The sequence below is a fragment of the Zosterops lateralis genome (genome assembly GCF_965231275.1).
Source record: "Zosterops lateralis genome assembly, chromosome: 6".
In the NCBI taxonomy this organism is placed as follows: Eukaryota; Metazoa; Chordata; class Aves; order Passeriformes; family Zosteropidae; genus Zosterops; species Zosterops lateralis.
Window position 1 is genome coordinate 8,446,136 of NC_139761.1, and position 14,738 is coordinate 8,460,873.

At 46.9% G+C, this 14,738-nt stretch overlaps 1 protein-coding gene across 8 annotated transcripts in view; it reads right to left on the reverse strand.

Moving 5' to 3' along the window:
* Positions 1-14,104, reverse strand: part of CEP170B (centrosomal protein 170B) — a 58,100-nt gene extending 43,996 nt beyond the window's left edge. For all 8 annotated transcript variants that reach the window (XM_083863313.1, XM_083863316.1, XM_083863312.1 and 5 more), the window contains exons 1-3: positions 14,034-14,104; positions 12,685-12,820; positions 785-874 (exon numbers count right to left, since the gene is read on the reverse strand). In XM_083863313.1, coding sequence (XP_083719439.1) covers positions 785-874; positions 12,685-12,789 — 195 coding nt within the window. In that variant the 5' untranslated portion in view covers positions 12,790-12,820; positions 14,034-14,104. The remainder of the gene's footprint in view (positions 1-784; positions 875-12,684; positions 12,821-14,033) is intronic.
* Between the last annotated feature and the right edge of the window lie 634 nt (positions 14,105-14,738).

Consider the following 14,738-nt stretch of genomic DNA (forward strand, 5'->3'; position numbering starts at 1 on the left):
CAGTAAAACCCCCACTGGGAAGACAATTATGTGAATCTAGCTCAGGCCTGCTCCAGCAGAGGAATAGCTCCACTTGTATGAAGAAACTGCCAAAACAGAGGCATGCTATGACATTAGGGAATTTTTAACAACAATGGTGTATTTAAAGATCATGGAATTCAGGTGTCTAGCACCACTGCCTAAGTCACACCAGAGAGAGCAAGGGTTAAGATTCAGTCAAGGTCAGTTCCCTCTTCTGTGCTCACATTATTCCTCAGTCTTCACACAAACCAGGCTCCAGGCAGGAAAAAGAGCAATTTTTATTATTATTAAAAAAAAAAAAAAAAAAAAAAAAAAAAAAGAAAGCAGTAGTTTCTCCCCAACAAAATTAAATGTCTCATCATCCCATAAATCACTCCATGCACTGACAATTGAACCACCAAAAGGTCACCCTGCTCATGCTGAACAGCTGCTCCAGAATCTCCACCAGTTTAAAGTTAATATCCCAACCATGAAACTGAATTTATTTCCTCCCCTTTTGCAAGAGGCCTTATGATTTTGTGAGCCCTGAAGCGTTCTGCAAGGACACCAGTAGAGAGGGTGAAAAAGCTCTACAATATCCACCAAAGCTTTCCCCTCCCAAGATGAAATTCTACATGACCTCCACTTCAGGCCTTGCAAATAATTATGCATGTTTGGCTTAACTCATGCCAACAGCTGCAGTGACCCAAAAGGGTCTGAGAGCAGGATTCAGGAGCAGACTCAGCACAGGCCCCCCCTGCCAGCTGGGAGGTTTGGTACTTACCCCATTTAAGCTCCCCAGATCCTTCACCCAGTGCTCATCCTTCTCCTTGTCATAGTTGATTACAGCATGCTGTTTATCCACACTGCGGGACTGGCAAGGGAAGCACAACGAGCGTGAGACCGGTCAGGCAAAAGAGACACAATGTTAATCAGAGCAACACTGAGACATTAAACTGGCTTGATATGGGGTAAGGGGACAAAGGGAAAGCAGGAAGGATTAAATACTATTTACTACTATGAGTAATTGAAGGATAAGCAGTAAATGCTTCCATGGTTGTTTGCAGAGTTTGAAGACAATACGGTATTTGCATGGTGAAGGGAAAATAAAAAGTTTTTTAAAAAATCGCTGCAGGCTGTCAAGACTATGCCATAATTTCGGAAAATTATATCAATATGCACTGAACAAAACCAGTCAAACTGAAAGCCTGGGGGCCAGGATCTGAGCCAGCATTAGCTAGAAGAGCTCCATTTTTCAATGGTCTCATCACTAGGGATGCTCCTATGTGGGATCATTTCTTCCTATTTTTCAGAAAGAAAAAAAAAATCATTTTCTTGAGTTACAAACCAAACTTGTTCCCAAAAATTTATACTGTTCCCAGGATTATGTCCTGGAATTGATTTAAATTCTAGGATGTGTTCCAAGTTCAAGAGAGGTTAGTAAACCTGGAATGAGAAAGAAAGCAACTCCAGGAAAATTTAAATTGTAAGCTGGGTTTGAGAACACTGAACTTGAAGTGATCTGGCTTTGTCACAATGCACAAGTAATGCACCTTATCTTCAAAACAGAATGTGACACTTGAGCAGGCATCGTGTCAGACTTCTGAAGATGTGCTAAAACAAGATCTGTGCATAACTTTGAAATATGGTGTGTTACAGCTATAAAGACACCAGACTGTCTGTATTTAGACCTGCTGCCTCTCGTAACTTGAATCCTTGCTGAAGTTGACCTCAGGCAGACCATGGGAGCAGTCAGCACTTACACACAGCACTGAGACCTCCCTGGTACCTCAGACCAGGGGAGGGGAGGGCAGGCTACCAGAGCAAGGAGACCAGCCAGGCTCCAAGTCAGCTAATCCTCATCCTCCTGGGCACCAACCAACAAGTTCTTGCTCAAAGTCCTTCTCTTTTGCCAAGTATAAACACACTGGTTTCCACAGCACTGCTCTCAGCAAGCCATTATCTGGCTTCCTTCAAGCATGCAGCAGCAAAGATTGTTTCAGGGAATTTCTTGGTGAAAACAAAAGAGGCTTTTTCCACACAAACTGCTGCTATTTGCAGAATTTCTTCTGGTCCTGCCAATGTCAAGCACATGGGAAGTATCACAATACCTGAGAAATGCCACTTCCTTCCCCTGCAGAGCATCCATCAGCCCAGGAGACACATCTTCCAGAATAACCCTGAAGTACCAATATGAAGCAAGCACATACCTGGTCAGAAGACAGCCCTTCCACCTTGCAATGTCCCTTACACTATTCATGACATGTCACTCCATGCAGAGGCAGTGGGGACAGGGACCCCATGCCTCCAGCTCCCTCACTAATACAGTTACCCACATGCCTGCTGGACTTACAAGGAAGCACTTCATGCTTTGCTGCCCAACTGATGCTGCTCAGACAGCAACCACAACCAAAGAGAGGTGAGACAGGCAGAGACAACATGGACACCCCACCTGTGCCTCCTGCTATGCTGAGCACTAAACATGAGAAACAACACACAGCAATTCCCTCCCAGGAGGGGCACACACAAACCCCTCACTCCCTTGCCATCCCCACACTTGGTGCCTGACCCCTGACCTCAAGGCAGGGCAGGTCTTAAGCATTTGCAGTGAAGCTACTGCTTTTCTCTCTTATAATCCACACCAGATGCAGCTCCTCAGTGCATTTTTCAATGACCCAAGTGGCTGTGGCAGGCGTGTGCAGTCCAAGGTAAGGATGGTCCAAGGTAAGAATGGTCCAGGTAAGAACAGCTGAGGGACATCACCCAGGCCCTGCATCTCAGCATATGGCCCTGAGGACAGGAGTGTCTCCAGGCACAGCCTCAGGTACCACAGCAGCTGATGCTACACAGGCTGGGGTTGTTCCTGACCTGTCACATGGTCCCTCACACCCTTTGGATGGATTTAAACCCAGAGTCTGTCCCCATAATAATCTGGCTGTTTGAGCAGTGCTGTGGACTGAGGCTCCTGGAGGGCTCACCACACCTCACCTAAAAGCAGAGGGGGATGACCATCCCCTCTCCTTGTCCATGGGCATTTATGCTTCATGTCACCAGAGTCAAAGACAACCATGTGCAGAGGACCATGCCTGCACAGCACAGAAGTTGTCTGTCTTCCCTGTGATGCCTCTGCTGCTCAAAATTGTGGACGTCACTGCTCCCAGTGACATACAAGGCAATGCTGATTAACTGGTGCAGCAGTGTTTGCTGTAGCTTTTTACAGCACATCATGGAGGCTCATTTAAAGATTAACAGATTCTAAAGGCAGAACAAACCATTTAGCCCCCTTCCAAGGGCAGAAAGGTTTCCACCTCAAAAAGTTAACCCAGACAAAAAATTTGGGCAGATCTGGTATCTGATTTTAAATGTATCACCGGTCACTTAAAAAGAAGTTTATTTCTGGAAACCAGCTGTCTCTGAAAAATTCAATTTGCCCTGCATCTGACCCTGATGTAAGTGAGCACAGCCTTTGGTCTGCTGTATTCTACAACAGCTGACTTCAGCCACTCAGGGGTCTCCAATCAGATGAGGGTCATCTCAGGGGAGCAGACATGTATTCTAGCAACATGATATCCTCCTCCATAAATGAAGGAAGAGGTCACCAAAGGAACCAATTTATGCCACCCTATTTTCCATGAAAGTTTCAGCTGCATTCAAGAAAGCCCAAGGCAAAAGGAGTCAAAACAACATGCAAAATCTGACCCACAGTCTTCATACAACCTCTCAGCATCTCTTTAAGAGCACATCAGGAACAAGGCAAACTTAGGCAGATTGCACTTCTGTGAAATTTCATGCTTTTGTGGAGCAGAGAGGAATTTTCTTAGTTTTGTTTATGTTAAGCTAGCAAACATCACAGGAACTGGCAGCAAGAGTTCCTAGGGGCCTGTCTCCAAGGAAACTCAACTTAAAATAACTAAAATCACACCTTATTTATTTTGATGCAGACTTGCCAAAGGTCACTCTTACTTCAGGACTGAGGTGTGGTTTATTTCAACATCAGTCACATTTAACATAAACTGCTCTTGTGTGCACAGTGACAGCAGCAACCCAGAGGTTGATGGTGCTTTTGTCTCAGAGAGGAGCAGGCTCCCTCAATCCCACTTCCCAGGAGGAGACTTAACCAGTTTCCATGCTGGTAATAGCTGAGAGCCCAAGGACAGGCCAGTGGTTCCTAAGGAGTGACCTGATGAATCACAGAAAAGTGATTTAAGAAGCCTGAATCAACACATTACAGAGCTGCCCATGGGTGCAGAGCTCCCAACCATCTGCAAATTCACTGGAAAGATTTTAGGCATCTATAAATTGAAAAGCTGCAATTAAGTTGACTGGATCACTAACGTAAGAGGACTTCTAGCCTAAATGCACATGTGCATCAAATACTGAGTCTTGCTTAATGATCAAACATGACACTCACAACCAAAGGCAAGACTGATCCATCATGACCAGACAAAGGAGTCCAAAATAAAAAAACAAACAGAATTTCCAATAAAGTGCTAATAAGAAACCTCAATTACCTATATCCAGACGTCAAAAGCAAAAACTAACCAGTACAGCCTTGCAGTTAATCTGTTTCACCAGAAAAGCACTTGTGGTGGGGTAAGCAGCAGTCCTGAGCTATGGGTCAGAGATCCAAACAAGCAAATCAGAGCTGGAGCACCTCTGAGGAGGCTGAGAAGGGAAAAAGAAGGAAGGGAGCTGTCCTCTTAAGCAGTGGTGATCTTCAGGCAAGAAACAAGGCTACACTCCAAGAAGCTGGAAATGAAGGAAGAACATAGCATTCTCCCCATGTCCCAACACTGGACCTGTTATCAAATGAAAACAACTCTCAGGAAAACACGTGTGCTTTTTTGATTAAGAATATTTACTCTTCTCTGCAGGGAAAACATGTACACATGATTTGTTACTACACTCAGCCCTCATCCAGGGCTGGAATTTCCAGACATTCAAATCACTTCCTAATATAAGGTTGTGTTGCTTTTCTTTCATACTATCTACCATGCATCATATTTTAAATACCTAGTAGACAAAATGCAGACACAGCATGTAACTGAGGATGGAGGTACTTTTTAAATAGCTCTTCCTTTTTCCAAGATCATATAAGCAGATAGTCCAAAACATAGGAATGGTAGCTGTGGGTCTGCCAGCCCCACAGTGGTACCAACACCTTGGATCACCAGTCTCCAATCAGCCACACAACCAGGCAGCTCGCTTGTGATTCTCAAAACTGCACACATCATCAAATCAGCAAAATCAGCTTTAAAAGCTTACAGGAATCTCCACAGAGGCATAAATAACACTGTGGCTACGTGTGCTGCACCATACCCTACAGCTTTGTGTTTGGTAAGGGTCTGATCCAGACAACACGGCACTCGGGATGAAAGCATGAGCTGCAGAGATGCCAAGCAAAATCCATGAGGCAAAAAGACCTGCTTAGGATGGCAGGAGGAGAAACACAGGCAGACAGCCTGAGTTTCCCCACAGGGCCGGGGAGCAGACACAGCTCAGCTGTCTGTGCAGATACAGATGCTACTTTTTTTCTCAGGAGAATTACCATGGATGAAAACCTACTGGTTGGGGTTGGGATTTGGACCTCAGCCCTGCCAGTGCCGCGAGGCATCGTGGTATTGGAGATAAAATAAACAAACACGAGCAGTTTCCCTGTTCCTCACTGCAGTCTGCTGTGCACTTCTGGCACAAAATAACTGCAGTGTTCTGGTGGCAGCATGCAATAAAACAGTTGCTCAAATACTTTCCATAGTGAACAGTTACATTTTTGCCAGTACTGTGCTCTGCACAAGTGTCCCAGTAAGGAAATACAAACCTCTGCTGGTGTTCCACTTTAGAATGGAGACAGACAAAAAATAAAGCAAAACAAAAAAATCCCATGGCATTCTGGCCTGAAATGTGAATTTTATTCCTCAAAAGTACGAAGCTGGACAACATTTAATGACAGATGTGAACACTGGGTCCCTCTCTTTCATCACAAAGCATTTCACAGCATTGTGTGCATTGTCCCCTTCAGTACTTTTCCAGAATATCAGTGAATGCTCCATCCTGCCCTAGGCTGGTTGCAAGTGTGTCACCCCTGTGGCAGTCTGATTGCTCCCAGGGGCAGGCGCTGCCAGCTTCTAATGACCCTGCCTAAACAGACAAATCTCTTCAGCAAGTGTAGCCACCTCATCCTGGGGCTGGACTTGCTTTACAGTTCCCAGGCTGCAGAGGTTCCTGCCTTCAGCTTTGCTGCAGCCAAAATCATGGGCTTTGCAGATCTGTGGCTGAACCAGGGCTTGAGTATTCAGGCAAAAAATAAGGCAGTGAACAAAAGAGAGAAATCCCCCAGGAAAATGAAACTGTAATCCCCACAGCTTGGCAAAGGGATTTGGAGGCTGGCACAGTTCCCATAAAAGCTTAACCCGTTATTTAGGGGTAAAACGGGTTTTTGCTTGCTGGTTCCCCATTCCCAAAGTGAACTGGTTCAAGTGACCCAGGGTCAGATCCTGCCCACAGGCAGGGAGCACACTGCCCACAGATGCACTGGCTCTCCCTTTGTTTTACATGACCACCCAAGAAAAATGGAAAAGCATTGTTTTAGGTGGACACAAGCCTGATTTTTTTTAGTGCAGCTGAGCTGCTACTGCCTGGCTCAGGATCTCATACAAGGAAGATACATCTCCATTTTTCTCTGCCTACTCTAGAGTGGGACAAAGCCTCCCTTGGCAGTCCAGGCTTCCAGTACCTTGCCAGCTACATGAAGCCCTCTCAACCCTAATAACCACCTGCCTTCAGTGCCACCATCACCTCTCTCCCTACCCTGCCTCCAGCAATGAACTCCCCTCCCAGGTCTGCCAGTCTTGCTATGCCTCCAGCCTCCTACACTCGTATGTCATCATAACCTCCTCCCATCAACTGCACATTAACAGAACACAATGGGACAAGGAAGAGCCAAAAAAACAACTCTAGGCCTGGAAATACAGGATGTGCATCCTTCCTCCCACAGCTGCTGTCCCAGCACCTGGAAACACTACCTGTCAAAAAGCAGCACCTTCCCAAGGCTAGATCCATTCTTTTCTGTAAGACATTTACTTCCTTTGTAACACCTAATGAATTACTCTTGGCAATTCCCAGCACCCAGGGGACTAATTTAGGTGCTTGTTCACACTCTCCAGATAACTGCAGCAAAAAGCATGGGTGGGGCATCTCCCTGTCCCGACTACAGCTTCCCACTTCAACCCTGCACTTCCGTGGGGAAGGAGGTCCAGACACAAAAACCAGCAGAGATTCCTCATGGCTTCTTCTGGGGGCTCCCAGTGCTGGAAATATGTGAACAATGGAGAGATACAATTTCTACACCGTAGTGAATCCACCCAGAAGGACCAGGAAAAAGATCATCTACCAAGCTCCCACCATCTGCTTCTTCCCAGCCTAACGCTGTAGACAACCTACACCACACCTATGTGCACTTGTTTATGTATGCACTTACTAAAATACACAGGAGACACACGGTATTATCAAGTATGGCCCAGGGAAGGCAGGAGACATTAGGTCAATGAAACCTTAATTTGACCAGATGTCACACACACAGGCAGAGTTCATCTTTGCACTCTATTATTTGTGGAGCACGCCGTGCACCCTGCATACCAGACACAGAACAGATCCTGCGGGGAAAAATACCCAGGAACGACACAATAACAGATTGCATCTTCATGCCTATGTACACAGGGGCAGAGGCAGGATTACACAGGCAGCCTTCAGCAGCCTTCACACAAGTGTGTTATAACCTCTCTGCAGTTATAAACACTTGACTTAGCCATAAGAATACTCCTTCAGAATGCTTGTAATTCCCAGTCTTTTTAACAGCAAGCTAAAAAGATGAAAATGTAGTATTGTTACTTTTATGTGATTCACCAGAAGGAACTTGTATGTTGGGCTCACACGGCCCTACCACTTGAACCGACTAATTGGTATCATAAGCAGCATGCAAAGTCCCATCTGGACCAGTGACAGATGCTTGCCTAGGAGCTTTCACAGCTCCCTCCTGACACCAGAATAATAGCAAGTCTTGACCCATCTGAGGCCTAAGGGCGATGCTGCTCAGCAGCCACATCCTGTAATGCCCGCTTCGCCCACACCGAGCGGCTTCTGCCCTACCTGCACCACCCTCTCTGCTTTTCCCTGTCCTGCTGCTTCTCCTTTCACTCTGCACAAACACAATCCTCGTTGTACTTCCTCACTTGGCCAAATCTTCATCTCTTGGCTAAGCTTTATAGAGTAGAAATCCAACCGCTAGATGCAAAGATCTGACCTGTGGCTTCCTGAAACACAGGTGAAGAGGTTGAACAAGCATTCTGGAAGTATCATTACACTCTTGGCTTGTCCTTGCCCTTTCCTCGACAGCTGCTTTGGCCACTGAGTCAGGATGCCAGGTTAGGAGTACCCTGATCTAATCTAGCACAGCTGCTGTTACCTCTACACCTCAGCCTTGTGAATACCTGCACCCAGCTCCCTTTTGCCCAACCTGTGACACTTCTCCACTCCATCCCCTTGCCAACCTCACTCCCAGATGAAATTACTTAAGGCAATACTATCAAATAAGTCCCTGCTGACCACATTCAAACTCCAGCTTTTATTCAAAGGTTTGGAACTTGGTCAAAAACATTTAGATTATTGATTAAGGGAAAAAAAAAAAAAACAACAAACCACCATCTCCAACCTAGTCATTCACTCTTGAAAAGTTTCACTGACCCAGCTCTACTACAATGTCAGAACTTCAAAGAATGGGCTAAATATAGTTTTAAATAATTGACCTGAAGAAAACAACATTTTTCTCAGAGTTGCTCACAGCAAAGACCAAAGAAGGGAGATAAATGATCACATCCAGAACACACTGCCTAAAACAGACGCCCGGAAAATAAATCTCATCCCAAACAGCTACAAAGTTTAGCAGAATTATAAGCAATTGCAAACAGTGTCTCCTGATAGGAAATGTCAGGCTGTCTCAAAAGACATACAGGATAAAGGCATAAAAGAGAAATCACCATGCTGCCTGCACCTATTCCTGCTGTAACTCACACTCCTGTAGAAACTCACTCAGTTTAGGACAATCACATGCCCAGAGCATCACTCTAAAGGGAGGGAAATACTCAGGGGAGCACTGGTTAAACACTTCTATTCCCCAAATTTTCCAGTAAACATCACTCTCAAACAAAAACAAGGAAACCATGACACTGCTTTCCACTCTGTTAAATATTTACATCTAGCAAAAACGCAAAAAATGTTTTGTTTAGGAGCAGAGGGGAGTGTTTTAATGATTAAGTGAAATTTTTGAGTTTGCAAAATGTTTGTCCCCTGGGTATCCATAACATTAAGCAAGTGATCAAAGCTGATAAAAATGTCAGCTATACTTCCCAAGAAGGATGTTGGGGGAAGGGAAAAAATTATTTTCTTCAAGATGGTCTCAAAATTATTTTATTTTTGGTTTTAAAAGAAGAGTAGATCTTTTCAGAGCATTATTTCCTACCACCCCCAAGTTTCACATTAAAAACCCACACCAGTGCAAGTTAGTGAAGGTCCAGATTTCCACACTCCTGCAGTTTGCTGACTGTCATCTGAAGGAACCAGCAAGGCTGTTGAAGAAATCAAGCACTTTTCTTAGAAAAAGGGCAGAATTGAGCCCTTGGCTCTGGTAGCAACACTGCACGCCAAGCTACAGCAACACTTCATGGTATTTTCACTCATGCATTAACATTCAAACCCAATGTAAATCTCGCATTTACTTGTACTAGAAGCTTTAGAGGGCTGCAAAAACATTTAAAATATTTCTAATCCTCTTAGTAGGTATAGAAGATATCAAGGTAGATTATGTTTCCCCAGTATCAGACCTACTCAAATTTAAGATTAAAGACTCAAATTTTCTTCACCTCTTTGTTAATCAGACAGCAAATCCACTGCTTGTATTATGAAATAAGAAAATGAGACAAAACTAAAGCTTGATTCTTTGGTGAGAAAGACATCCTTTTTGGCTGTTTTAGAGATTTGATACCTTGAGACAGCACATTCCAAGAAAATATCAAAAGACTCCTGAAACAGTAAAATGAGAAAGGCAAGACTGCAGGTGTCCAGGACAATGATTATCTCCACACTGTACGTTTGAACACCGTGTTACACATGGTCTCAACAGGGAACCACAAACCATATCACGACGAAATCAATAAGCAGTAACAGCCTTAGAGATGAAAAAACACTGACCAGGTCACCCAGCCGCTGCCAGTCTGTTCCCAGCTGTGCACTTTAAAGGATTAAATGCCAATATCTTGAAATATATATGGAAAATAACCATGCAGTGAATATACAGTTTCAGAGTCAATACCACAGAAATATTACGAGGTGCAAACAACTGCCACAAGAGCTCTGTCCATCTGCTCTGATAACTGCCCTGCTTCTTAAGCTTCCCCCAAGACAAATGATTGTGCCAGTGTGCACAACGATTTTGTGACATGGGCAGTCACAGTAGGGAAAAAGTCTATTTTTAGATCTCATCCTCCATCTGCTCACATACAATTCTGCCTGGATATCAAGTCTCTGTTCACAGTTTCTCTTCTGCACTCAGTCTTACTCCAACATCTTATTTGGAGCCCCAGGTAGCTCTGGAAAACATCTTTATGAGCAAATGTCTAGGAAAAGAATGTGCTGTGCTGTTCAAAACATGACTTTACATGTGAGCCTAGAAAAAGCTTTATTCCTGGAGATAGCAGAGTGGTATGGTTATAAAGGGTCACATGTAGCTCACCCCATGAACACAAGCTGCTGGCTTTTATAGACAATCCAGAGCCTTCACTCTGGTGAAATAATGGAAACCTCTTTTAATGCCACTCACCACCTATGAGTCCCTAGAACCAACTGTTCCACAGATACTCCTGGCTCCTGCAGGAATCTCAACTCATTTACCTTGTAGAAAAGTGCATGGCAAATGAAGAGTGTCACAAGGTTGGGTACTCCACAAGCAACACTGACAAGCCAGCTCAGGCTTCCAAAGAAGCATGAAATACTCTGGTTGGCATGGAGTGGCTCACAATCCATGACATCCAGGTAACCCCATAAGCAACCAGAGAAACAAGCTGTCCATTTTAAGCATAACTGGTATTTGGGTACTTTTATTTTAGAATGCACAGCTTGAGACGTGACTGTCAGAGTACTGAAAACTGACAGTATAAAAAAACCAACAACCTCCAAGTTCCTTCACAAGATATTAAGATGGGCAGCCTAAAACTCAGACTATTTCTGTAAACCAGGGCCACTGAGTGTTTTCTCCCTCCAAGTCATGAGAGAAGATGGCAATCAGGTTCCTGAGCAGCCAAATGCAGACATACAGCAAATATTTTTTATGTCTCACCTTTACATGCCTCACCAGCCAGACATGTAGGAACATGAACTAAGGAGATAGTGTGATTTATGGGAGAACCCAAATAAACAATCTGCTGTGGAACAGGAGCTCCTGACTCTACCAGCACAGCACAGCCATGTCACTCACTGCCAGCAGGCAGAGCAGCACAAACACTGCAAGCTCTCCTCTTGTGGACACTGACAGCACCTTTCCCTTTAAGTACACCTCGTACTAGAACTTCTACCTCTCCAAACAGACCTCCTACTAACATACCATACAAATTCCCTACAGTAACTACAAACGCAGCCTCCTCAGTAGATCATCAGCACAGCATTTAGGACATACCTGTGACCAGGCCAGCAGTGGAAATTATGAGGAGGGAGTCTCTCCATCCTGCAGGCAGCTTCCTAATTTTGCCACCAACAGGAACACTTGCCATCTTCACAAAGGGGCAAAAAGGGGGATGGGCAGGTGCAATAGAGCATTTTTTGTGCAGTACTCATGGCATGGGTCTAGCAGAAGCACTAATTTAATTCTGAGCTTCTACAAATTCCTGAGCTAAACTGCTCCTGTCAAAAGCTCTGCAAGATTCCAGCTCCATTTGTCTGGAGTGACATCTACTACATTATGCTGTCAAACATCAGACCACAGTCAACACTTCAGACATGCTGGATTAGGTCCAGCTGAGACACATGCTGGTATGGAAAGTACTAACAGAAGCTGAAAGTTTGCCCAAGTAACACAATTAGTTTGGGAAGAGGTCACCAGCCTGCTCAGCCCACCAAAACAGATTTCCTCTGCTAAACATCAGTATTTTCTACCGTGATAAAAACACCTGAGAAATACCAGCATAAATAATTTAATCAAACTTAAAGGGAAAAAGAGATAAACAAAAAACCCTGCCTGCATTCAAATCACATGTAAACACCGCATGCATTAAAACCTAAAAAAACCCAGCAGCATAATCGCAGATCAGGACAGAATGGTATGTCTTTGTTTATTGCTTCTAGTAGCATCAAGACAGTTAATCTATTTGATTAATCTCCCACCACTACGGATCCTATCCATCTGATGACATGGCAATTTGAAAACCTCACTTGCGCTGTCACAAACACGACGTCTTCAAGGGAAGCACAGACTCAGGATAAAAAGAGGAAGTTTCTTTTAAAAGGTGTCACTTGAAGAAAGCATCAAACATCTCTATAGATCCACAGCATTACATGCACATCTAATGCATCTTAAGAAGAAATAATTAAAAAAAAAAAAAAAAAAAAAAAAAAAAAAAAAAAAAAAAAAAGCCATGTTACCTGGAGCATCAGTTCACAGTCATCTCTGCCAACAAATATCATCTCCCGAGGGAGCCGATGGCGAATGCCAGTGCTGCTCACCAAGAACCACGAAGTCACGCTCATTTTGGTGCTTGGCACTTAACCTTTATACATCCTAAACACAAAAAGAACCACAGGACACAGTGAACTATTAATGAAGTGTGCAAGTACAACAGTGTGTAGCTGCCATTGCCAAATTTCCCTCTACCATAGGACCCAAAGCTGCACTTGTGTTCCTATCTTAAATCTCTGGTGACAACAAGCAGTTGTGAAGTGTCTGCCAGGTCCTGCTGACCATGTGCCATGTGCAGGAGCTCTGCAGACCTAGAAATATTCCCACGGCAAAGTAAGACTAGGGATCTGAAGAAAAGGATTGTTTAAAAAAATTGAAGCATCCAGCTGAATCCAATCAATGAAATGATAAAATATGGTGGAGGGGAAAAAAAAAGAAAACAACAAAGATCTCTTTTCCAGAACATTTCCTCTTTGCTACCACAGCGCTACACAGCTTGAGCCTCCCCCATCACCAAAGATGCGGACCAGCACATCAGCGAGGTGACATAACGTGGCTCCTCCAACCTTTCCCAGCGCATTCCCGGGAGCGCTGGGAGGGAGGAGACCAACCTCCCTATTGCTCATCCCACTTCCACACTGATGTAAGTTGGGAGCCCACAAATCCTCCCTCCCTCCCTCCCTGGCTGCACGGCTGGTCCAAACACCAAACCGCTCTGCCGGCCCAGGACAGGAAACACAGGCTGCGATTCCCACCGGGGGTTTCGGTGCCGGGCAGGCGGAGGGGCGGCAGCCGTGACCTGCGTGCGGCTCTCACCGGGCACCCTCCCGGCCACACCTGTTTGTTGTCGCTGGCACAGCCCGGCGGAGCGCAGCCCGTTCCTGCGGCCTCTCCCGCAACATCCCATTTTCCTCTCCCCGGCTGAAGGAAGGAGGATTCAGCGGCACACGCCAGCCTCTCGCCTTCCCCTCACTCACCTCCCGGGCTCCCAGCTGCATTCCTAAGCGCACCGGGGGAAGGAGATCTCCATTTTCCCCGGGCTGCGCCGCGCTCTCCGGCCCCACCGCCGCCTCACCGGCCCGGGGCGCGCAGGTGGCGATGGGCGACCTCAGCGGGGGCCGGGACAGCCCTCACGGCCCCGCCGCCTCCCCGGGAGCCGCCGCTCCGGCCAGCCCCGCCCGTGTCACGGCACACCGCGGCCCCGGCACACCGCGGCCCCGACAAAGCGCCCGGGAAAGGGAGCCGGGAGCGGTCCCTTTGTGCGCCGGCCCCGCGGCCCCCCGGCCCAGCCCGGCCCGGCCCAGCCCTGCCGTACCTGCTGCGGCCCTCGGCGCGGTGGCAGCCGGGCACCGCGCCCCGCCAGCCGGCTCTGCCTGCCCCGCGGGCCGCTCCCGGCGCCCGCCCCGCTCCGCCCCCGCGCCGCAGGTTCCCGACGTCAGGAGGCGGCTCCAGCCCTGCTCCAGCCGGGCCCGGCCGGGGGAGGCGGCGGTTCCGCGGCCCGGCCCGCAGCGGCCTGGCCGGTGCTCGCGGGACACCTGAGCGCCAGGGGCCGGCCCGGCCCGGGGCGTTGGCATCGCCGCAAGGACACAGCCACGGCACGGCGTGGGCTGGAAGGGGCCTTAAAGGTCACCTGCCTTAAAGGTCATCTAGACTAAAGGTCATCTGGCCTGTCACCGTGGGCAGGGATGCCAACCACCGGATCAGGTTGCTCAAAGGTGTGTCCAGCCTGGCCTTGAGCACCTCCAGGGATGGGGCATCCACAGCTTGTCCAGGAAGCCTGTGCCATGCCCTGATTCAGCATCCCTCACTTGAGGCTCTCAGAGGGCTCAGTAAATGCCAGCAGAGTCTCTGGCCCATCTCTGACCAGGGCGCAGCCATCCCTGACCTGGGAAGGTCCAACATGCAATCCTGATGCCACGGGGCTGAGGATGCTGCCTCTGCTACACACTGGGGCCAGACTCAACACCAGACCAAGGGAGGTCCAACTCCAGCCGCTTCTTCCACCCAAGTGAGCCCCAAC